The sequence below is a fragment of the Curcuma longa genome, chromosome 11 (genome assembly GCF_044706935.1).
Source record: "Curcuma longa cultivar G26 ecotype Majalengka, Jawa Barat chromosome 11, ITB_CL_G26_1.1, whole genome shotgun sequence".
Classification (NCBI taxonomy): Eukaryota; Viridiplantae; Streptophyta; class Magnoliopsida; order Zingiberales; family Zingiberaceae; genus Curcuma; species Curcuma longa.
In genome coordinates, this window is record NC_133871.1 from 4,541,752 (window position 1) to 4,566,969 (window position 25,218).

Sequence of the window (25,218 nt, forward strand, 5' to 3'; positions counted from 1 at the left end):
GATGAAATTTGCCACCCTAACAGTTAAATGGTGATTATCTATGAAGAATAAATCAGTAAACTGCAGTTGATCAGATGATGACATTATCTCAGTCTTCATCGAGATTCAACTCCTTATACTTCTATTTTAGTAACTATGCTCCATCGTAACCAACTCAATTATATCCCGAGAGTAAAAAAATATTGATACGGTCTAATTCAATTGATAATATTAATTTAATCAAATTAGAAATTTTAAAATCTAAATCGAATAAAATTATATGATATAATTCGTTTAAAAAATATATAATTTAAAAATAATCGGAACTTTTTAATTTCAATGAGTTTGGTTGTTAATTTAATTTAATTTAATTTTCATTCACCCTTACTTTCACTATCTCTGTTCATAATAATAATAATAATACATCAACAAACAAATAATAAGATTTAAAAATATAATAATCAATAATCAACAACTACTATAATATTGTAAAAAGAAGTGTTTTATAATTTGTATCAGGTCGCATCAACTCGTTTTCTAAATATAATTTATATTAGATCACATCAAGTCATTTATAAAAAATAATTTTGACATCCAATTTGTTGGGTTGGTCTCTCCTATGTGAGAGCGGCCCAAGCCCGTGTTTCTTTACACGGATGAAGCCCAAACCCTCATCTATATTAAGGGGTCATCTAGGGTTATCTTTAGATGATACAGGAGAGAAAAACGCAGCCAAGGGGGAGCCGCAAAAACAGATTTCGTGCAGCACTGTTTCAGCCTGCGCGACGTTCACTTAACCGGGTGTTGCCGCCAATTGCACCGTTGGATCTTCCTGAAATTTTGAGAGAGTATTCCCAACTTGAGGTTCTTCATTCTGAACGGTGGAGATCGTTATTGGAGTCTTCTAGCTGGTGATTTCGTCCCTATTTCGGAACTGTCAGATTCGGTATTCTTGATTTTAACTTCTTCTATTTGTGTTGTTATGCGTATGATTACCAAGACGAGTTCTTGATGTTACGCTGAGTAGAAGAAGAAGTTTATGTGCTGGTTGTTGGTGGCTAGAGAAGAACACTTGTGTACCCACTTCTTTGTTGATTTAGTGGAAGGTTTTTGGTGGTGCCTTAGGCCGTGGTTTTACTCCTCACATTGAGGAGGTTTCCACGTTAAATCTCGGTGTTATTTCTTTCTTTTGATTGTTTATTTCCGCTGTGAAAATTTTATTATAGTCTCAAGAAAATCATTCGACGAATTTCGGGGTGTGTTAGTTCGTGTCACATCCCTTCAAGTGGTATCAGAGCCAGATTTGATTTGTGTCGAGTGATGGAGGCTAATACGAGCAAGATGATTATGTTGACTGGTTCGAATTATTCTTCTTGGAAGTCTCGGATGGAAGATCTGCTTTATGTAAAGAATTATTACATGCCTGTTTTCTCTACAGAAAAACCAGAGGATAAGACAGAGGAGCAGTGGACTATCTTTCATAGGCAAGTGTGTGGATTTATCAGACAGTGGGTTGAGGATAATGTACTAAATCATGTCAGTGGAATCAACCATGCTCGGACTCTCTGGAGTAAACTTGAGGAGCTTTATGCAAGCAATACAGGAAGCAACAAGATGTATGTGATGAATCAGCTGTTGGGATTGAAGTATAAGGATGGTTCTTCAATGGCGGATCATATCAACAACTTTCAGGGTCATATTAATCAGTTGTCTTCCATGGGTCTTAAACTTGAAGACGAGTTGCTTGGTTTGTGGTTGTTTGGTAGTTTGCCGCACACTTGGGATACTTTCAGAACATCAGTTTCGAATTCAGCTCCAAAAGGAATGATTACATATGATATGGCGAAGGCTAGCTGCATGAATGAAGAGGTGAGGAGAAAGTCTATTGATTCTAATTCTTCTTCAAAGTCAGATATTTTGGTTACCGAGTCACGAGGGAGAAATTATAACCGTGGACCGAAGAGTAGATATGGCAATGGCAGAAGTAAGTCTCGAGGAAAATTTACTGATGTTGAATGTCATCATTGTGGTAAGAAGGGACAGATCAAGCCTTTCTGTAGGCTATTGAAGAAGGAGAATAAGCAAAGATATAAAGAGAAGGGCAAAGACAAGAAATCTGACGAAAGTAGTGATACGGAACGCGCTGCCACTACCACTGAAGATTTCTTGATTGTCTATGACTATGATGTGGTTAATTTATTATAGTCTTAAGAAAATCATTCGACGAATTTCGGGGTGTGTTAGCTCGTGTCACATCCCTTCACAATTTAGTAACATAAAATTTATTTTTCAAATTAATCTGAAGGCGGAAGTTAAAGGTATTAATTAGAAAAATAAATAACTTATAAAAAATATATTTAATATTTTGATTAATATCAAAATATTAAAAAATAATAAATCGATATCAAAAAGTTTAGTAGATATTATCAAAATTTTTTAAAATTTCTTCAAATACATACATACGGAAGAAATTTCATTTCAACCCTCAAATCTTACCTTTTTTAAAAACAACACCCGTAAAATTTATGAGTGGGCGATATTACAATTTGACTCGTCTCGTCTCCACTGTGCTGGCACCGTTATCTAGTAGAAGCAGCGGCCCAAAGTTATGGGTGGGCGAGGAGCCGCAATCTGCAGCACCAAATCCCTCCTCCCGCTCCTCCTCTCGCCTCGCCTCGCGCCCATCCGTCGGATTTCCAATCTCACGGTCCGCATGGCCTCGCCAGATCCCTCCGCCCCTCCCCCTCCCTCCTCCTCCTCCTCCGCTTCCTCTGCGATCGATTTCCTCTCCCTCTGCCACCTCCTCAAGGTTATCTCCCTCTCGCTTCTTTTGATTCCTCTAGCACGGCGCGGATCCCCCGCCTGATGCTCCGGGTTCTTGGTTTTTTTGGTTCTGCTTAGACGACGGAGAGGACTGGGTGGGTGCAGCGTGGCGTCCGAAAGCCGGAGTCTGTGGCAGACCACATGTACAGGATGGGCATCATGTCCCTCGTCTTCGAGGATATTCCTGGAATCAATCGAGACAGGTTGGGTTTCTCTCATACTCGTGCCTTATGGGAATGTCGTTGTGTTGGGTTCTCTGACAGAGCTCCTTGGTTCTTGGTGTTGAGTAGGTGTGTGAAAATGGCGCTCGTGCACGATATTGCTGAAGGTGGGAATGTGCGCCTTTGGTTTGCTTAATTATTTAGTTTGTGTTCATTTAATTTGTTTTTTAGTTTCTTTTTTGATGGATTAATAGTTAAATTTATCACCAAAGACTTAAAAATTCTGCATATTTGCTACGGATATTGGTATTGAGAACATGATCACAAACTTTTTTTACTTTCAAACAAACCAAAAAAATTTCTTTTTAGTTCACAGTGATAGTGTATAGTAGAACAAACACAATCTTTCTTAACCCAATTTGACATTGACAACGTTAAGCACACCAGTGTATTCCAGGCTATGGCGTGTTCAATGTCTACAAGGTTACATATTTCTCATGGATTTTGGGAATTTGACGAATTAATAGTACCATATATTTTCCAAAATCTTATTTTCATGGGTGCATGCTCAAAATCAGTTATCTATGTGAAGTTCACTTAGTTCATGTCGTGGTCTAAAATTCCGTGAGAAACTACTGGTTTTGCCAACGGATCAAAATGTGGAATAGATTGGGATGGGGGATTGAAACTTGCAGGTAAGCTTCTTTTTCTAAGTTGACGAAGACTTGTCCAAGTTATATAGATGGATATGTTGAAACCCAAATGCAATGGTAAGTTGCTTGAAGCAGTTGATGTAAGAAAAAGTAGATTAAATCCTAAACAAAGATTGTTCATTGTTGGGCTGGTAAAAAGTAGTTTGTGGGCCCTGGATCTTCTTTGATAGTTGATGTGGCACACGAAAAAGGAAACGATGTATAGCTAAAGCTATTCTAATTGCTATCTTATGGATTCTTTTTGCTACACGTAACTAAGGAATCATGCTTCCATTGTCAGGCTAAGCCAGTGTAGGTGGTAACTTTATTGAGAAAACCTGATAGGATCAGTTTCATAAAGCTTTCTGTATATAGAACACCTTTTGTGCTCAAGACTCTATTGACTACCTATAGAGGAGCAATCCACCAGGACATCCATTTAAATGACTGAAAGCTTTTACCACAGAGGAGCAATACCCCATCCAGCTTCAAGTTGCTTACTCGGTAACTCAGTAGGGTCGGTGGCAATGTTTGTCCTTAAACTGAGTTATACGTAGACTGAGGAAAGGAGTGCTATGTATGCTTGTGATTGATCATAAGGCAAATCCATCCTTTATGTTGGTCCTTCAACCATTATGCCAATGTGACTGATAAAATTTGACAGGCATGGTCCCCATGTCCCATCATTTCACCAGTTCATTCAGATTTGATTGACGTGATGGATTCACCGCCACTTTTTTTTCTTAGCTCTGGCAGTTAGCATTATATCACTATCTTATTGTTTAATGAGAATGTGTTCATAGATAACCTCGTCATCACAAAGAATCTTCTTTTCTATTCCATGATTCTGACAACTGAGATATAGAATCAAGCATTAAAGGTACATAATATTGTTTTTCTGTCCACACTAACTTTTAGTGGAAAAAGTAGCAAATTTAATTTGATATTATTACTATAATCTACCTTATATTTTTGACCTAAAATAGGTCTATCTCGATATCCTGTTTTTTTATTTATTTATGTTTTGTTTTTATTAATTGTTCCATTAGCCATTGTTGGTGACATAACTCCATCTGATGGTGTCCCAAAGTTGGAAAAGAGTCGAAGGGAACGTGAAGCCTTGGACTATATGTGCAAACTACTTGGTGGGGGGTCTAGAGGTATGCTTTTTTATTCGGCAGATGCTTAACATAAACTCTAGTGAGTTCTTTCTTATTCACTGTTCTACTTTTGCACCAATTATTTTCAGTAAAAAAAAGGTGAAGTTAGCTTTCACAAACTTACCATTTCCTAGATTGCTGGTTGAAGTTGAGACCTTTCTGAGCTTACTAAGAATTTTTCATTGGGCGATAATCTCTTGTATAACATGAAGATTGGTGTGGGTACTTATGCTTTTCCATTCTTATGGATATTTTGGCAGCTAAAGAGATAGGTGAATTGTGGATGGAATATGAAGAGAACTCTTCACCTGAAGCAAAGTTAGTCAAGGACTTTGACAAGGTAAACTCTTACACCCTAATTTGGAGACTGTAGACTTTTCTCGAGTATTGGTTTGATTCCTGTCATTTGCTAAGCATATATTGACATTCAGTATGCCCAAGCTTCTAGCAATTCTGCTTGTTTTATCATATTTGATATTTTCACATCTCATGATCTTCAGGTGACTGTGGTATCATGCTGGTAAGTGTCTATTCAATCTGTTATTCCCATCTTGTGCATTTTCATTATTCTGGCTAGATCTATCTTTTTTTTCTAATATGACATCAATCATATCAAACACCAGATCTATCTTTTACTTTCTAATATTGGCATTGAAGGGCTTTGCTTTTTTCTGATTTACAATTGAACTAGAAATTAATTGTCTATTAAATCAGTTTGGCAATGCAACTTTGGTGTCAACATTTCTTGGCCCAATATGAAGTGTTAATTATGAGGTGATCCTAATGGATTCCTAGTAATTTGCAAGTGAGAATCTTGATTCCCATGTTTTTATACCTTAATCTGGATTACATTTGAGGGGATAATAATGCAGATTACCTCTTTTCTGGTATTTCTTGAAGTTACATATTTTGGCACACAGTCTTGCTAGATCATCATCTAGTTCATTTTATCGCATATGTTTATTTTTAAAGTGATTGACTATTATTTGCATGATTCTCCATCGAGAAGAACTTAGCTCATGATAGAGTGTTGCTGTCTTCCCTTTCATCGTCTTTTCTAATGAGAAATTTTGCACTGCCATCTCTGTTTTGACCTTCAAGAATAAAGTTTCTTATTATCTCTTCTTTTGACCGTCCATCTTTCCAATAATTAATGAGATGTTGCACCTTCATCTTTGCTTTGGGATCCTAGTGATTGTGTTTGTTTGTCATCTTCTTATTCTAAGGAATAGATGCATCTTCATTTTTCTTCTTATCTTCAAGCAATTGTTTCATTGACTTTGTTAGCATCTTATCTTTTTTAGTTGTTCGTTTCATCCACCTAGGGAAACTCATATATGTTTGTGTAGTAAAACTTAGCGAGATTAAAGACTATAACAGAAAAAAAAATATGTAGTGACTTTGACCACATTTTTATTTGTAATTTTTATAGAGGATTTGCATTTGACAGGCTTTGCAGGCAGCCGAATGATGATTATAGCCTCCTATTTCAACCAGTCAAACAACTTGAATGAATTTACTAGTCATATTTTAGATAAGCATCCTTTGATGATACTAATTGAAGAAAATATAGTTAGACTCTTGAAATCTGTATCGGGAGACCAAAACTAAAGGTTTTGAGTTAAACTCAATTAAGATTTAATCGATAAAATGTGATTTGACTAATTTCTACAATTAGAAAATGACAAATGAAGGAACAATCAAATTAGATGGAAAAGAAATTCTTGTGCTTTGATGATCAATTATCACATGTTCTTTCATCCTATTATAACAGTTTCTGGGTAGATTATCTTAGTTAGATGTTGAGCCTTGGAAAAAGATTTATTATTTGAGATTCACCTTCCCTTGACTGGAATATCTATATGTTTTAAGTTACTGTCCTTTTTCAGTTTTCTACTTCTTGTGTTATATATATGAGAAAAAGATGAAAACAATATTTCCGGAAACCTTTTCCTAGGTCCAATTTGTTATGAGTTTATATGTTGTTTATCAGTTAGCTGCTTTTGAACTTGATGATACTTTTACTTTTTTACAGGTCGAGATGATCCTCCAAGCTCTAGAATATGAAGATGGTAAGATTTTTCTATGCATCATTATATTAGAATGGACTTTGCTATCATAAAAGCATGGTGGTAGTGGTTCAGGGTTTTGGTTTTATTTACGAGCAACTTTTGCTAGCATGGGTTGACTTTGATAAACAAAAATATAAAAAACTATTGATGCTAACTGTACCAGGCAACAAATTCTTGCAGTACAAAGTTTGAATTGTTGGTTCTCAAATCTTTTGGAGTTCGCAGGATAATGTGCTATCTTCCATTTTCTTTCAAACCTATATATGCATACGTTTTACGATTCCTTAACTGTTTAAGAAAGAAGAATGCAAAATAAGTTGCACATCTTTAAGCTTGCTAGGCCGTCATATCCAACCCTCCGCGCCGCTTCCGTCCCACTCTGCCCGGGGCTCTCCGAGCTAGAGCTCGCCCGCCTCGAGGTCGACCTCGCCTTTTCCTTCCCCCCGGACCTCCGCGTGCTCCTCGCCCTGGCGATCCCCTCCTGGCCTGGCTTCCCAGACTGGCGTGTGCCCGATCCAGGTCTCCTCCTCTGCCTCCCGCGCGCTGCCGCGGCCCTCCAGGTCGCCTGCAGGTCGCACGGCGTGGATGAATCGGGACTTGGAGGGCTTCTCGTCGACGGGCTTGCTCCCGGTGCGGTAGAAGTAGGAAGGGGGAGGAGTGAGGGGAGGGAGGGTGGCGGCGAAGCTGGTGTGCTTGGGGGTTCCGGGCTGGGACTCCCATAGGAAGCCCCGGAGGCGAGCAGGGGACGGCGGCAGAGGAGAAGAAGAAGAAGAATCGAGTGTGCTGGCGGCAGAGGAGAAGAAGAAGAAGAATCGAGTGTGCCGGCGGCAGAGGAGGAGAAGAATCAGGTGCGCCGGCGCAGAGGAGGAGAAAATCGGTTGCGCCGGAGAAGAAGAAAGAGAAGAATCGGGTGCGGTGCGAAAGCGGAGTGAATTTTTATTTTTATTTTTTTTGTCCGTCCGTCGCGTTCCGCCCGATTTCGGGGTGACAAGTTTTGAGGAGAAAATGATCCGCTGATGGATCAAATTTCCTTCTCTTCCTAAAAATTTCGAGAGGTAAACGAAGGATGCATGCATGCAAGGGAAACTTTTCCGCAGTTTCTCTTTCCGCACCTCCAAGTAAACTGGGCATTAATGCTGGTGTTTACGTAAAAGGATCTCTCAACAACAATAACTCAGAATTTGATTATTACGGAAGACTCGAAGAAATTATTGAGATTGAATATCATGTCTTACCCATAAAAAGATGTGTGTTATTCAAATGTTCTTAGTATGATCCGACTCCCAGAACAGGAACCAGAATATACTCAAACTACAATTTAGTTGAGGTTAATGCAAACAAAAGGTTTAACAAGTTTGAACCTTTCATTTTTGCGGTCCAAGCGGGTCAGGTTTTCTATCTTGAATATCCGACAAAGGCAAGAAGAGTTAGTGAATGGTTAGCTGTTTGTCATACGAAGGCCCGTTCAACCATATAAATACCGAACTCCAACGTAGCTCAACACCATGATGCATTTCAAAATGAAGAAGTAGAGACACATTTAGTAGATTCTCAGATTCAAAATTCATCTGTTTTACTTGTAGATGTTAATGTAGCTTACTAGGAGATAGATGATGGAACCAATTCGAGCAGTGAGGAGGTTGTTGAGTTAACTGAGTCTAGTGAGGAGGATCAAGAAAATGTTAATGTTGATGTTTATATTTGCCAATAAACTTTTATGTATTTCATGTTACCACGTGACACTTATGGTATATCTTTGTTTTTTATATAACAAAATTTATTAAAATTTACTAGTCTGGTAAAGCAACATAACAAGTCCACTTTCTGTAAGGTTGTTGTACTGGTATCATGGACCTTGTGCTACCCTTGCTTCAGGTTTTGTGACATAGCTTATTGAAGTATACTTTTGTATCACATGAATACGTCCCTTAAACTTAGCTATTTAAGTTTCTTGATACTTGGATATTAATTCTCACAGAGCAAGGAATTGATCTGGAAGAATTTTTTGAGTCTACTGCAGGTACGAGCTATACATGTTTTGACACCTATGTAGATATTTCTCAATTCTTTGATTATGATTATGAGCTACTCCATTGCCAGAAATGTTGGCTTATAGAAGAAAAACTTTGATGAATTTCAGAAAATAAATTAAAAGTATGAAGAAAAACAATCTTGAGATGACTTTACAAAAACGAGACGCCCGTAGCATTAACTGATGTTGGCTGACTACATTGTTTCTTTTGAGCATAACTTCTAAGTTTTCTTTATTGCTTACATGCCATTAGCTTTGCAGGAAAATTCAAGACCGATGTAGGCAAAGCATGGGCGTCAGAAATTGTGTCGAGAAGGAAACGAGGAAAGTAGGCCGGGATCTCGTGTGAGAGCGACTGACTTGGTTCTCGTTCCTCTTGTTTACAAGTTGGCAATCGATGCTCAAGCCGTTAATCTTTCTCTAAGAAATTAGCGATCGAAAAGCTGCTGAGCTAGGAATAAAAGTGAAATCAGCTTTCATTTTGATGCCATTGACAATACATTATTTTAGCTTCTCCCCCAAAACGCATTCCTGCTTCCACCAACTTTGCTGGAACTAATCCATTTACATTTCTATTTCTAGTTGAGAATAAAATGCAGCTACTGAAACACCAGCTTGTCATGGTTTGATCTTCTCATTCTCCCTCACGGTAGCAGGCTCACAAAGCACATTGAAAATTTTGTGCTCTTTGTTCTGTATTTAGAAAGATTTCATTATCCTTTTTGCTAATCTTAATTGCTTTTGACCTTACCTAAGTAATATTTCAGGACAACTATGAATTGAATACTTGAATACAAGATAGCATTCTCTGCTGCAAAACCTGAAATCACCCCCTTGTAAGTTGTAATTATGCCTTAGAATTTGTTTTTAGATTCTTTAGAAAGAAAAGCGTACACAACTTTAGATTCTTTTAAATTCCTGATGCAATATTTGAACTTTCATAATCTCCTAATTATTAATCTATACCTGAAAAGGAGAATGGCAAGTTTTTAATTTCTTTAAGTGCAGATTTGGTAAGAATCTCTGCAGGACAACATCCACTATCATGTGTGTTTGAATGGGTCAAGTCAACTATCTCATGGCGCTGACCTTTTACACTGAGAGCTGGTAAAAGCAAAAAAAAATAATAACAATGAAAAAATTAATTAGGTTGCCGTATGGCGTTGCAAAGTTTGTTTCATGCCTAATTTGTGTTACGTTAATTAGCAATCAACTAATAATGCCACTTCAATATTCTCCGTTTCATTATTAGGAAGCCACCCAAATTGACTTACGAGAGCAATAGATTTGGTCTCGACACGCGAGGTCAACGCCTAATTTGTCCACGCTCACCGTATCTCCTTATGATTCGGCTGATTTCCACTTGAAGCTATGCTTACTAAACCAGTGATTTTTCTAAATTAACTAGCACTGCGTGGACGGTGATTGATAGAGAAATATTTAATTATTTTTATTATTTTTCTCTTTTCTTTTTCTTTTTCTTTCCCTTCTCTACATCTTATAATAAATAAATAATTGCCCCTTCTCAAGCTGTGGTTTCAAGAGAATGTTCCTTGCCGCATAATAAATTTATACAAAACTCAAATTTGAAACGAAAATAATGAAAGAATGAATAAAGATTTGAAACCTCATGAATTCAATCTTATTTATGCATTTTCAAATGTATTTTAATAATAGCGCCTTTATTTGAACAGAGGAATGCCCTAATTAAGGTTAGCCCTTCCAAATTAAGTAATTAACAGCCCCCTCACCCCTTAAGTTACAAAAATTATCAAACGCCCGAGTCCAAACTCCAAATGCCAACTCAAACCCACCATCTCTCTCTCTCTCTCTGGGACCCGCAGCCAACAACCAATGAAAAAGCCCTCCTATGGGTCTGATCTGGGGCCCACGGCCGACAACCAATGGAGAGCCATCCTTATGACGGGTAAACATACGACCTTTCTGCCGCACTTTTTTATATATATAGTCTTGGCTTTTCACCGCTCCGCCAATCGCTCCTTCTGCTTCTTCCTTCTTCGCTTCCGCCGATAGAGACTGAGATTGAGAGAGGAGGGCGATGGTTCGCTTCAGCAATAACCTTATCGGGTTCCTCAACATCCTCACCTTGTTGCTGTCGATCCCCATCCTGAGCGGCGGGATCTGGCTGGGGCGGCGCGCCTCCACCGATTGCGAGAAGTTCCTGCAGGCCCCCATCATCGCCATCGGCGTCTTCCTACTCCTCGTGTCCATCGTAGGAATCGTCGGCGCTTGCTGCCGCAACTCCTGCCTCCTATGGATCTACCTCCTCGTAATGTTCATCCTCATCATCCTGCTTTTTTGCTTCACCATCTTCGCCTTTGTCGTCACCAATAAGGGCGCCGGGGATGCGGTGTCTGGACGCGGGTTTAAGGAGTACCGCCTCGGTGACTACTCCAACTGGCTGCAGAAGAGGATGGAGAACTCCAAGAACTGGCGGCGGATTAGGAGCTGCATCCAGGATAGTGAGGTCTGCCAAAGCCTTCAAAATAACGAGACGTTGAGCCAGTTCGTGAATAATAACCTCTCTCCGATTCAGGTTGGTGCTCTCACGTTTCTATACTCTTGAATCTGAAAATGACTTCTTTTTTGGTCTCTGACCGAGTCCTCGATTAGCCATGGGATTATTTGTTTCTTCTATGCGGAAATGTTTGGGGTTCAAATATCTATTTGAAGCCGATAGCTATGGACTTCGAAAAACGAGTTTTTTTGGATCTAGGGTTCCATTAGTCGTCCCAACCTCTTTGAGGCTTGTCCGTTACTTTATATTTTTATTTTCCAGTGCAAACTATGATTTTTTTTCTCGAAAAAGTAATCTTGATTCCCGTGGTTAGGTTCAAATCTCAAGGATAATGGGTTTTGTAGGTTCTATTTCTGCAAATGATTTAATTTTACCAAACGTGAAGTTTGATCTCAGCGGACTGGATAGAAATGCTCCTCTCCCAGCAAGGATCCTACGTTAGCTGTCTAGATAACATCTTCCTGTTGTCTTTGGAAACAAATATTTGAATTCGATGATGACCGGGACACACTCCGCAGTTGAAGAGTCATATAAAAAAAAACAATTACAGAAAAGACGGGCTCTTGATCCGTGCAGGGTTTGGTTAGGCTTTATCTTTAGTGCATCATGTTATAAAAATTGAATCTTCCTTTCTCTGCTGAACTTTTGTATTAGATGGTATTTCTCAGTTTGTGCTATCCTTCTTTACTTTACGGGATTCTGTTTTTTCTTATGCTCCGGGACGCCTTGTTTATTGTCCTCCGATTATTTAATTTCGGTAGTTGTGTGAAGTTTGACATTGAATACCAGGCGCTTTATTTTCTTAGTCGAATAATAAATTTAATAAACTCAGTCTTCTTTCTTGTAAAGGTTGAACTGTTTTTCTTTTTTGATGATTTATCTTGCTACGTCTTTTACTTTGCATCACCTATTAGAAAATTATTTAGGTCAACGCAACACGAATCTTTTGAACCTGCAACTAGCTTATATATTATGTAATATGATGTGTTTTCTTATTCATTGAAATTAGTGTTCTATATGCTTTGTCAGTTCGCTGGAGAGTAGCCGCTTGTTTTTATTAAATGTCGTTTGGTTTTAATCAAATTTTTATTAGAAAACTTCCTGAAAAATTCTAACATAATATATTGTTACTCTTGAAATTGCTACGTATCAAATCATAGCTATGGAGAATTTTTAGATTGTAGCTTGGGATCATGACTTCACTGTTGCCTCTTTCCAAAATGGCCTCAACTTTAAAGAAATTTGGATGTTTTATTTTATTTTTTGTGATTAATATAGACACTATCATATATATTCATTGTTTAACTGAATTTCAATTTGTTTAGCTGCTAGTGGTTAGTTCACTTCAATTGTTCTCTTCATGAAGTAGTCTTATTGTTTCAAGTATATACAGATTCCTATATTAATCTATTTATCAAACATATTCATGTCACTTTTAAAATTCAACTAGCTCACAATCTGTGTTTGATTCCCAAGTAACCTAACAAATGCACCAAGTCTATTATCCAGCTATCAATAATTCCTGGATAGGTATGCTTCCTTAGCATTTCCATGTTTAGAATGCTTGGGCCCTCCTCTATATCTGCCTTTGATCTTTCCTTGCATGTGTCAGATCTTTTAAGTTTACATGTTTCATTTGATCATTCTCGTAGTAGTTTGTCATTTCCATGCTGTAAATTTCAACATTATGGCAGGATACTCGCTATTTTTTTTGCCACCAAAAGTTGCTATGAACAGTTTTTCTTAAAAAGGTATTACTCATTGTTTACCATTAAGCATTGATAAGAATCCTAATTGTTGGCTAAAAGCCACTAGACTATCATCCGATAGGATTCCTAATGTATGTAGGCATGTTTTTAAAAGGGTGTTTCAGAAATGACACTCATGCTGATAAATACTTAGTAAGCTTGTGTATTTCTTAGTATCTGGTTTGTTACATTCATTTTCGTTCTTGCATTTTATCCAATCTTTCATTGTCTCATTCTTGTATTCATATTTACTTGTGTTTTTGCTCTTGTGTCAGTCTGGATGCTGCAAGCCTCCTACAGCTTGCAACTTCACATATGTGAATGAGACATACTGGGATAAACCTGCCGGCTTCACTTCAAGCGATATTCAAGACTGCAATACGTGGAATAACGACCAGTCTACCCTGTGCTATGACTGCCAGTCTTGCAAAGCTGGAGTCCTCGCAAACATCAAGAGGGATTGGAAGAAGGTTGCTATAGTTAATATCATTTTCCTGATCTTCCTCATCATCGTGTACTCGATTGGATGCTGTGCCTTCAGGAATAACAGGAGGGACAATTCTTACCAAGGATACAACAAAGCATACCCCTGAAGAATCTGGTATTTAGCAGCCATCCTTTTGTTGTTCTACCTTCTGATTCTTTCCTTGTATATCCTAGTTGTGACCTCTCCATGAAGTAGCATTAGGAGGTTTTATGAATGCATGGTTGCAGCATTAATATATATATACCTTCACCATCTTTGGGTGTATTGGTGAATGATAAAAACCCTATTTATGGCATATATCTATTCAGTCAGGGAATGCTTTCTTTGCTATTTGGGGCCTTAGCTCGCAAGACATGAAGTATATTTGATATTTTTGGTGTACCACTTCAGGAGGTTGTATGAATATATGGTTTCAGGAATGTCGATTGCATCTTCAATTTATATCAGGGTTTTGGGTTTTCAGTATCTTGAATGTTTAGCTCTTTGGATGAATGTTAAAACCCTATTAACTATGGCATGTACTCTCTATTGTTCGTGTGATGTTTCTTTGCTATTTGGGTCCTCAGCTTGCAAGACATATCTTCTGTAATATGCACCTTTCATGTAACATATCCAACTTCCTTTTAGCCCAAGCTTGACCAAAGGGACTAGCATCTCGAGCTGGTCCACATAGTCGATGCCAACCCAAAGTGGCGACGACCAATTAGGTCATTCTCATGCTCGACCGAGGTAGTCCCTCCCCGTCAGCTTTCATGGAGTTATAATTCTGACTAGAAACATAAACTCCAAACACTCAGGAAGTAACCATCTGAGGTGACTAGTTAACCTCTTCTTTGAAACTGAGAAATTTAAGATTGATAAATGAATATGATTGACTTTTGTCGATTTTATCCCTTAAAATGAAGCTTTACTATCCATAGAGAGAATCTTCAATTAGAGAAATAATGATGTTTAAGAACAATCATGAAGAGTAAACTCCATGACAAGAAATGCATGTGTTTACTTGCATGTGGATGCAAAACTCGATCAAACATTAATTTCTTGGTACAATTGTCAATAGCTCATATGTACTTACTTCATATGCATTTTAGGTTTGAACAATCCACACGGAATATTGCTTATTGTCTCAGCTTACTCCTGCTTTCGACTTTTCCTTCTCTTCATGCCCCACCCTCTGTTCTTTGCAGCTTGGAAGCTACTATCTTGCGTGTGTGGGCTTCAAAACCCCCATCTTGTCGCTCAAACCCCATGATCGAAGTCTAATACTTGTTTCTTGTGAAGCTTCAACTCGATCCAAGTCTAATGTTTGTGTTTTGAAAACACGGTCGCTTAAAGCCGTCGTCGATAGAAGGAACTGGTGTGTGGTTTAACTCCTGCATTCAATCCACGCATCATCATTGATGCTGGTTCAGGAAGAAGAAGAAGAAGAAGAAAGACAAAGGAGATTGGTCTGTAAGAGAAGAATTGAATTATATTCTCTGCTCTGCTTTGGTATTATTTCACAGGGCCCTCCTCATTCAATTCTTCCAATTCTTTACGCATCGTCACCTGTTGCATGCCAATGGCCAAACCCTCTCCAAGACTCCACTTCTTGTCTTCTTCTCCCCTTGTCGACTTTCTGCTATTGCTGTGTGTGTATATATAGACAGACCACGCACAGCGATGGAGCTGGAACTGGCTAGGCGAGGAGAGCCTTGTTGGAGAAGCAGGTCACGTGTGCAACGCCCGTCTCGGCGGTGTTCCTGCACGTGATCTTCTTCCCCAACATGGATTCCTCACCTGCGAAGCTTCGCACTGCGCCTGCCTTCAGTGTTTCTCCTGTTCGAGTCGAGTGGTTCTCTCTGTCTCTGTTTCGAGGAATTGGTGCTTATGTCCATTCATTGCGATCTTTGCAGGTTCAAGAGGAGACTGAAGAAGGGGGGAAACAAGAGATTCCAGTTGACCTTTGATATCATCTCCATAATTGAGATACGCCATTAATAAATGCTCAGGAGAAGATTGAGACGACCTTCTGTGTGGCCATGGCAGATGGCGAGAACCATATGAATTTATTAGTGCCATTAGCCACCGACCATATGAACAAGTCGTCTGCTTTGATTCTCCCAGAAGATTTTGCTGCAAGGGCACGGCAATGTACTGGAGCATTGTCACTTCTCGTCGACCTCATGATCAATTGGGCGTGTTGGACCAGTCCACTGTCCACGCAAGAGAACACTCACACGCAAATCAAAAGTAAGTATCATGTTTCCTCCATCAAAAAGGAAGAAACATCATGCTCATTTTCAAAAAAGAAGCATCGTCTATTTTCAAAATTAATAAGCTTCTCCAATGGTTTTATACGATCAATTCCACGATTATCAGGAAATAAATCTATATATTGTCCTTGAAAGCTCGACCAACACAAGTGTGCTAAAGCCAAATACTCAATTGACCAATCTTCAAAATCCATCTTAAACCTAATCTACATTTTCTCAAGTAATTTATGAAGTTCGAGGGGATGAAGGATCACCTAATATATATATATATATAAAAGTATACATGTATTATTTTATATATGGAGGAGTGAAAAGTCGATACCTAGCACTTTATATATTGCACGGGTACGAAGGCCATGTTCATTGTTAATTGTATTAAATGACAAGGGTTTTATTATATTTATTTACATATTGTATGGTTCGAACGCTAAGTGTTAATTATATGAAATTATAAGGGGTTCAGTATCAAATATTCACCGAGTGGGTAAAGTGTCTCGTTCAACGTTTTAATTTCAGGGCCGCACAATGCCAGAGAGAGAGAGCACGACACGTGGGCGAATGCATTAATTAAATGGCTGATCTTAATCTATTGATCGATTAACTTTTTTTTTGAGTTTCAGGAGCGAATCGCCCTGAAAAGAGGGAACAAATCTGGAATATTGGCAAATTAAAAACAAGATGAATGGGAATAAAGAAAATAAATAAAAAATAAAAATAAAACGATACGAATCCCAACATTCGAGCTTGATCGACAAGCCCACGGGCATGGGCAGCGATGAGCTCACAACTAACTAAGCAACCAGGGGCGGAGTCAGGATTTTTATCAAGGGGAACCATTTTTTCATCCTAGCAGATTTTTACCGAGGGGTGGAGTTAGGATTTTTACCAACAAATCTCAAAATAATGCACATTTGTTCCTTAATAGATTCATCTCGAGATTCATCCACAATAAGACAATATTTTTTATCACCAATCTCAAATTCATCTCGAGATATCACCGGCCGCCTAGTCGGCGGTACTGAGTACAACTGGATCCGAACTGTTCCCGGAGGCACCGACACCACCGTCCTCGCTCTCCTCCTCTCCCAGCCCATCTGCCTCCCTCTCCTCCATTCCGCCCTCCGCCGCCTCCAAGCCTCCCACCCCCTCCTCCTTGCCCACCTCACTACAACCTCAACCGCCCACCCTTCCTTCTCCCTAACCGATCCCTCTTCTCTCTCCCTCCTCTCCCTCCTCTCCCTCAACGCCTCCGACCTCCCTTCGCCGCAAGAGGGGATCTCCCTTTTCCACGCCATCCTGGAGCACGAGCTCAACCAGAATCCGTGGTCCGATCCGAACCCCGATTGGCTCCCGCTCCTCTTCGCCACGGTCTACCAGATGCCCGATCCGGCCCGGACTGTCGTCGCGCTCCGCTTCCACACCGCGGTCTGCGACCGTAGTGCTGCCGCAGCTTTGCTCAAGGAGCTCCTGCGCCTAATGTCGAGCGCCGACGACGGCGGACCGGAGGAGGAGTTGAACCGGGAAATCAAAGAGCTGATACCGAGGCAAGACGTCAGGGGGCAGGGGGGCGACCGCCCCCCGGCGCCTCCCCTGTGGCTCCGCCCCTGAAGCAGCCGACGGGCTCGAGACAAGGTGATCGATGAGCTCGCGAAGAGGTCGCGACAAGTTCATGATCAGCAGGTCATGGGTTTTGATCATGCTGGTCAGCTCGCAGGGCATGAGCTTAGTCAGTGAGCTCATCATGATCAGACTGCAAGCTCGTAGCGAGGTAGTTGGTGGGCTCGTAAGCGGATTGCAAAACTTGTCGTCAGGCAATTTTGTGGGGTCATGAGCAAGCCGTGAGCTTGCGACCGTTTGTGTGATTCACAGACACGTGGCAAAGGGCAATTACTCGAGAGAAGGGTGTAGGCGACAAAGAAAAAGTTTAAGAGTTGGATGGAGAGAATCATTGCGAATGATTTCGGACCGATCAAGTTTTAATGAAAGTCATTCGCAGATGAATCGACAAGTTATCTTTTTGTTAGACAATCTTTCACAATCTCGTTGGCAACGAGATATAATTCAAACTTCAATTTATCTGAGTTGATTATCTCAAATTAAAAACAGAGAGGAAGATCTCCTGAATTATCGACGCTGCGAAGAGATGGAGCTGATTGCTGGTGGAATAGTTCGAACCAGAGTCGGATGTCGTTGGCAAGTCCACGTGCCTGAGTGATTCCGAGTTCAAGTGAGAAGTCGAGTGAGTCGGGATGTCAAGTGCCGAGTCGAACCCGTCGCCGTTTGTGCGCCAAGTAGGGAACTCGATGTTGAGTCGAGAACCACGTGCTTAATTGTCGAGTTCGAGTAGGAAATGGAGATCGTCGAGTCGGGATACTGAATCATCCGACTAATGACTGTCATCCGAGTGGCAAGTGCTAAGGTGCGGAGTCCAAGTATTCGAGACGAGAAGTCGAGCACTTGGGAAGTAATCTCGAGTTTGAATGAGTTTCTGAGTGTTCGAAAATAGAGAATCGAGTCATCGAGGCATGCATTCGATGCATTTCCCTTAAAATTGTTTGTCCTCCTCCAATTGTGTTTTGAGATTACGATAAACATTTATTTACTAGAATACAACGGCAACAACTACGATTGCAATTTAGTACAAGTTATTCATGATGATTCGAGAAAGTACTTAATTGCTATCATGGGAAAAACTATCAAGTGAAAAAATACACGGCAGAGAAAAAGATGAGGGAACGAAGGTAGAAAGCTTATATGCTTATTTATCGTCGTGTCTTTGTTGTCTGAGGTGGTGATTTCCTTATATAGGAGCTCACACATTTGATAGCAATAACTGATCAAATAAATATCACTACTCATCCAACTTTGAAATGTCATTTGCCAGTTATATATTCTTCATTTGCAAAAGAAGGATTTATATGATAAAATATTAGTTGATTCACTTAGGTAAATTTTATCTTGATCGATCTTGTATTTGACACATATAGATCGTACTTCTACACGAGTCAACTTGATTTAATACAATTCAAGTCTTAAATTGACACCTCTATGAGTTTAAATGTGAGAGAGAATTTCTCCTAATGTATACATTCACAACTATAATATTTATTTATGATACATTATAAATCAATCATATTTAAAAAAAAAATCTAATATAAAATTAAAATTTCATTCCCAATCGAATCTCCTTCCTTTCCATCTCTTTTTCGTTCATATTTATCCCACATCTTTTGGATAATTTTAACTTCTACCAAATAATAGACAATATCTCAATGCAATTTGCCCCCTCAGACTATAATAAAAATTTAAGGATATTTCAGAAAATATTAAATTTTAAGGGAGCTTGTTACTATTTCTGTAAGAAAGAGAGAGAGCTAAAAAAAATAATGAGGGGGAAAAGATAAAAAAAGAAGTGTTACTTTTGATGAGTTGAGAAAGTGTGTTGTGTGTGTGGGAATGAAGAACGGCTTTTGTTCTGTTTCTCACAACCCAAATCTCATTTTCCAGAGAATAAAAAAGGAGGAATAAAAATGTGCAGCAGATGAGAAGATTCTATTCTCCCTCTTTTCTTCCTCCTTATCTCAGTACGATTTCCTCTTCTGCCGGAAAAAAAAAACAGGAGAAAAATTGGATCTTTTCTCTTTTCTCTGTGGTTTGGCTTCTGACTAGAATTCGCCGTCTTTTTTGATTTTTCTGAATCTGGCGGAGATCGATCGACGATCTCGCTGAGTGAAGTTTTGAAGAAGAAAAGATTGGATTTTTTGGGGGAATTTTGGTGGTTTTCGCATTAGGAAAGAAAGATGGGATTTTGGCGAACGGAAGAGGCTTTCCGATGAGTTAGATCGAGTGGAACCGGTGAGGAAGAGAGCGAGAGGAGAGATGAGGGCAGGGCTGAGCACGATCCAGCAGACGCTGACGCCGGAGGCTTCGGACGTGCTGACGCAATCCATCGCCGAGGCGGCGCGGCGGTGCCACGGACAGACGACGCCGCTCCACGTCGCGGCGACCCTCCTCGCCGCCTCCGGCGGGATTCTGCGCCATGCATGCATCCGCTCGCATCCGCAGTCGTCCCATCCTCTGCAGTGCCGCGCGCTCGAGCTCTGTTTCTCCGTTGCCCTAGACCGCCTCTCCGCCGGCAATCCCGGTCTCGCCGCGACCGCCGAGCCTCCAATCTCGAACGCGCTCACGGCGGCCCTCAAGCGCGCCCAGGCCAACCAGCGCCGCGGGTGCCCCGAGCAGCAGCAACAGCCGCTCCTCGCCGTTAAGGTCGAGCTGGAGCAGCTCCTGATGTCCATCCTCGACGACCCCGCCGTCAGCCGCGTGATGCGCGAGGCCAGCTTCTCTTCCACCGCTGTCAAGGCCTCCGTTGAGCAATCCCTCTCATCCCCTTCTTCCTCCTCCACCACCACCGCTGCACCCGCGGCGTCTTTTATTTCCCTCGCCACCGCCTCTCCCGCTCCCTCCGCTTCCCCCCTTCCCATTCTCACCAACCGCGCCGCCGGCTCCCGCAATTTCTACCTGAATCCCCGCCTCCACCAGCACCAGAGCAGCAACGTCAATACTGCCCTGATTTCTGCCGAAGGTGCCACCGATCATCCGCGGGCCGAGGAAGTGAAGCGTGTTTTAGACATCCTCTCCAGATCCAGAAAGCGAAACCCCGTCCTTGTCGGAGACTGCAATCTCGACGCTGTCTTGCGAGAAGTGCTCCACAGGATTCCATCAATCGACGCTTCGTCGCCGCTGCGGAACGCCCAAGTTCTCCCCTTCGCAAAGAATATCACCGCTGCCGTCCCCGCCCTCGACCATTCTCTGATCACCAGCAAGATCAGGGAGCTTGGCAGTTCGATCGAGTCCTTGATCAGCAGTGGTGGCCGAGGCGTGATTGTTGATCTAGGAGACCTCAAGTGGCTCATCGAGACCCCCAGCGGTGCTGGCTCAATCCAGCCACCAAAGCCAGCCATCCCTGAAGCCGGCCGGGCGGCAGTGGCGGAGATGGGCAGGCTTTGGAAGCGGTTCGAAGAGAGTCGCAGACTCTGGTTAATTGCGGTGGCTACTTCAGCGACGTACCTCCGGTGCCAGGTGTACCACCCAACAATGGAGATCGACTGGGATCTTCAAGCCATGCCAATCGCATCCAGATCATCCTTCCACAACATGTTCCCAAGGTCCAATCTTTATTCTCCTCGTCCTGATCAACTAGTTGAAACATTTGGATTGCATTAAGTTTCATAGTTTCTATATGTGGAAATCCATGGATGAGCAGTACGTCCCTATTTCAACACTTTTGCCTACTAGAACTTATTATGTTCTTCACTATTATGGATTCCTTACTCTTTTGGATCCTTCTGAATGAATTAAGAACCTCAAAAATAGTATTCTCGTAGATATTCTATTCATAAATCAGCTATCATTCTTCTTTGCCTTTTTAGAATCAATAGTTGAATAGTCTGATTTGGTTCCAATTACAGGCTTGGGGCAAGTAGCATAAGTGGCAACTCTGTAGAGGGCCTAACAGCATCTGAAGCTATAACAAGAGCAAGCGATGCTGCAGTTCCCCTGAAACGTCCACCTGGAAGTATCGATCCCTCTTCTCGAAGAACCACCATCTGCCCTGTGTGCACAGAGGGTTATGAGCGTGAACTAGCCAAACATGTCACCGAGGAATGCGAGAAGTACTCTGGGAAATCGAACGAGAGTGAGGGGTTGCCGCAGTGGTTACAAGTTGCCAAGCTTAGTAGTGTTGGCAGCACCAAGGTCTCTGCTCCTCTCCAGGTCTGAATCAAGTGTCGCTTGCTACACAATGTTAATGATATGGCTTTTGTACAGTTTGTTACATATTAACAATGAGAACCATGTTCTCATGTAGTGCAAGGAGGCGTGGAAGCAGATCACTGAAGAACTGCTGCAGAGATGGAGTGATACTTGTTCCCAACTTCATCAGAACTATAGCCAGATGGCCGTCGACTCTAGGATACCATTATCTTCAGCAATGCCCAAGAATTTGAGTGTTCGGAGACCACATCCACTGTCTGAGCTCAAGTTAACCCAGATACTAGAAATTAGAAACTGGTGCAGCAAAACTTCCAACCAGCCGTCCTGGAAGTCCAGTAAAGACTGATCTGGTCCTTGGGAGCTCAAAAGTTTCCAATTGTTCGCTGGAGGAAACACACAAGGAGCGCCTCAGTGATCTCGATGGGTGCACTCAGAACATGTTCGCTGGTCAGCAGAGAGCTAAAATTGCTGGGGGTTTAGACATCGACATGTTCAAGAGGCTATTCAAAGGGCTCACAGAGAGTGTCAGTTGGCAACAGGAAGCTGCTTCAGCTGTTGCTGATGTTGTCGTGCGATGCAAATCTGGCAATGGAATGAGGAGGGGAGGTGCTCCGAAACGAGATACTTGGCTTCTTCTCATTGGACCTGACAAGGTTGGTAAGAAGAAGATGGCTAACACTCTAGCTGAGTTAGTTTTTGGCACTGGTCCTACCGTTATTAACTTTGGTCATGCTTCATGCGCCATTGACAATGGCGAAGAGTTGAATTTAAGTCGTGGAAAGACATCGATGGACCGAACAATGGAAGCAGTGCGGAAGAACCCTTTCTCAATGATCATACTCGAGAACATAGATCAAGCAGACATGCTGATACAAAGTAGAATTAAGCAAGCAATAGAGGGTGGCCGTCTCCTTGATTCGTATGGCCGGGAGGTCAGTTTAGGGAGTATCATCTTTGTTCTTATTGCAGATTGGCTGCCCGAAGAGCTAAGATGCTCATATCATTCTGTCATGCAGTATGAGCAGACCATCCTAGATTCTACTTATGGGGGAATGCAACTGGAGCTTACAACTGGGAATCGGCCTGGAAAACGCTATCCAAACTGGGTTTGTGATACTGATCGACCAATCAAGATACGAAAGGAGTCTGCTGTTATTGCTAACCTTTCACTTGATCTGAACTTATCTGTTGGGGTGGATGCCGATGCCGATGCCGGGGAAGGATCATGGAACTCAAGTGACATCACCACTGAGCATGAGTATGACAAAGGCAGGCTTGCTATTAATGGTTCCACATCCTCATTGGCACCAGAACTCATTGAGCTAGTCGACAAAGCTGTAACATTCAAGCCAGTTGACTTTGCTCAACTCCGTAAGAGCATCCTTGAGTCGGTGCCGGTCAAATTTAGAGCTATTATGGGCAAGGGAAGAACAATAAGGATCGATGATGATTCCCTCAACAGAATAGTAGGTGGTCTGTGGCTCAGTGGCACAACTCTTGATGACTGGGCCGAGAGGGTGTTGGTTCCTAGCTTGAGGCAACTAAGAGACAACTTGAAGTTCGACGGTGATGGGCTTGTATACATTCGACTATCAACGATAAAAGGGAACCAAGTGCCAAGAAGTAGAAGCAGTGACTGGTTACCGACAATCGTGGCCATACGAAGCGCCTAAATAACGAAACACCTAGGAACACCAATGGGCAAACTTTTTTGGGCCAGTATGTATATACTAGTAAAAAAACAGTTTCCTCTTGAAATTTTCCTTCTTGAGTTGATAATGGTTATATGCAAAGAGGAACTCATAGGTATAGGCTGGAGAAGTTCAACACCAACACCAATATGATTCATTACAATAAGAGTAATTGTAATCTGTTCCACATTATTCTTTCTGTTTACTCTGTCCAGGACATCTTGTTCTTCATTCTTCATTCTTGTTTTTTAGCAACAGTATCAAGATTGCTGACATAAAATACAGAACATGGATTGAATTGGCCTCGGCATTGTCTTGCTGTCCTCTCATATTTTGATGTTTAGTTCATGTGTTCCAGGGCTTCAAGGTCCTAATTTGGTCCCGGGGAAGAAGGGAGTGCTGCACAGCTTCTGTGGTCCAAGTAACTGTTGTTTCTGTCATCGGCTAACAGTTGGATTGCTGCTGACAGCACGATCACTTCCTGGTATATTTCTTGAGAAATCTTTCTTTTTTATGTACAATACATGCATGTTGTCATAAGTATTCCTTGTTCTTCTCCAGACCAAGCTTTCAGTTTCAGTGAAGAACTGGATTTCACTTGGATAGAAAAGGAAAGGAAAGTCTGAAGGACACATCCATGATAGAGAAGTTTAGGTTCATGTAAAGTCAAGAAAGGGAGAAGAAAGAACACAAGCTCAAGTTTCATAAGACTCAAATCTACCAACAAGCCAGATGACATCCTTAAACAGGACTCTCTATGGATTTCAATCAATGTCTCTAATTAATGGGCAATTAGAGGACCACATAACTTTAATTAAGACTAGACAAGTCAAAAAGAATTAAAAGAGGGGGAGGACCTACACTCCACTCCACTGTGTCTTCATGTTCATGTGCTTACACTGATTGCCTTTTTGCCTCTGTCCACAGTGCGAGAGAAGCCACATCTAACTTAATTTGGAACTTCGATCGATCCATAGTTCAGCCGATCAATGGTGCAACGATATTTTATATAAGAAGGTGCTCATGTTCATGTGCTTATTTTACAAGATTTTTTATATTGAAGTAAATTTGAAAACCATTAATCTCGATAATTAATTAGTAGTCAACAGTAGTGTCTCTTAAGGCGCTGTCAGACTATGAGAGCTCGTCCAACAAGTGTTTTAACACTTGGAGGTGCATCCAAGGAAACTTTAATATGGTAATGATCCGGGAAGGATATTTTGCAAGAATGTGGATGTGGGGTACAATGGGAGACCGGAAAAAAAAATATAAAAATAAGCATTTATCAATTCGAGAAACCCTGAGCTCTCTCTCTGATCTCGGTATGCTTCCGCAAACATGTACCGAGCTCTCTCCGGTCTGGGTCAGTTTCTTTGAGTGTACGCTGAGCTCTCGCCACAATCTTTACACACTTCTCGTTTCACGCGCCGACCTCACAACTTAGTTCCGGCATCACGCGTCGACCTCACAACTTGGTCCCGGCATCATGCGCCAACCTCATGACTCGGTCCCGACATCACGCGTCGACCTCATGACTTGGTCTCAACGTCATGTACCGACCTCATGACTCGATCTTGGCATGATCTCTGCACTCAAGATCAACTTCCGACACGTGATATTTATTGAAGACATGGTCGTTTCGTCTAATCCAGAGAAGATAGAACCGATTCTTCCACAATAACAGGAACCAATATATATCAATAAATGAAATCTTTACAGAAAGGCACCGGTCTATCTGAGTATTTCGGAGATGGTTGTTGATATTTCGAAAATCAACCGCTATAAAAAAGAAGCCTATGCCCATGGG

The 25,218-nt window shown here is 41.2% G+C and overlaps 4 protein-coding genes across 4 annotated transcripts; all 4 read left to right on the forward strand.

Moving 5' to 3' along the window:
• Positions 1-1,299: 1,299 nt before the first annotated feature.
• LOC141836987 (retrovirus-related Pol polyprotein from transposon TNT 1-94) lies at positions 1,300-2,184 on the forward strand. Its single transcript, XM_074724476.1, has one exon. The coding sequence runs from the start codon at positions 1,300-1,302 to the stop codon at positions 2,182-2,184; it is 885 nt and encodes a 294-aa protein (XP_074580577.1).
• A 384-nt stretch (positions 2,185-2,568) lies between these two features.
• On the forward strand, positions 2,569-9,551 carry LOC141841845 (uncharacterized). The gene is made up of 8 exons (XM_074730038.1): positions 2,569-2,788; positions 2,881-3,005; positions 3,093-3,130; positions 4,705-4,815; positions 5,076-5,155; positions 6,851-6,887; positions 8,866-8,907; positions 9,181-9,551. Exons 1-8 carry the CDS (start codon positions 2,588-2,590, stop codon positions 9,249-9,251), a joined length of 705 nt encoding a protein of 234 aa, XP_074586139.1. The 5' UTR covers positions 2,569-2,587; the 3' UTR covers positions 9,252-9,551.
• Positions 9,552-10,921: 1,370 nt separating this feature from the next.
• Positions 10,922-14,130, forward strand: LOC141839761 (tetraspanin-8-like). The gene is made up of 2 exons (XM_074727586.1): positions 10,922-11,476; positions 13,482-14,130. Exons 1-2 carry the CDS (start codon positions 10,979-10,981, stop codon positions 13,797-13,799), a joined length of 816 nt encoding a protein of 271 aa, XP_074583687.1. The 5' UTR covers positions 10,922-10,978; the 3' UTR covers positions 13,800-14,130.
• A 5,286-nt stretch (positions 14,131-19,416) lies between these two features.
• LOC141841121 (protein SUPPRESSOR OF MAX2 1-like) lies at positions 19,417-23,715 on the forward strand. The gene is given in 4 exon segments (XM_074729243.1): positions 19,417-21,113; positions 21,417-21,720; positions 21,815-22,008; positions 22,010-23,715. Coding segments are annotated over 4 exon segments (3,168 nt in total). The 5' UTR covers positions 19,417-19,827; the 3' UTR covers positions 23,394-23,715.
• The last annotated feature ends 1,503 nt before the right edge of the window (positions 23,716-25,218 follow it).

Excerpts from the sequence above, each read along its gene's own strand:
- LOC141841845 (XM_074730038.1), top strand. The coding sequence starts at position 2,588 with ATGGGTGGGCGAGGAGCCGCAATCTGCAGCACCAAATCCCTCCTCCCG. Across the intron at positions 2,789-2,880 it reads CCCTCTGCCACCTCCTCAAG|ACGACGGAGAGGACTGGGTG; the intron begins GTTATCTCCCTC and ends GGTTCTGCTTAG. Across the intron at positions 3,006-3,092 it reads CCTGGAATCAATCGAGACAG|GTGTGTGAAAATGGCGCTCG; the intron begins GTTGGGTTTCTC and ends GGTGTTGAGTAG.
- LOC141839761 (XM_074727586.1), top strand. The coding sequence starts at position 10,979 with ATGGTTCGCTTCAGCAATAACCTTATCGGGTTCCTCAACATCCTCACC. Across the intron at positions 11,477-13,481 it reads ATAACCTCTCTCCGATTCAG|TCTGGATGCTGCAAGCCTCC; the intron begins GTTGGTGCTCTC and ends CTCTTGTGTCAG.
- LOC141836987 (XM_074724476.1), top strand. The coding sequence starts at position 1,300 with ATGGAGGCTAATACGAGCAAGATGATTATGTTGACTGGTTCGAATTAT.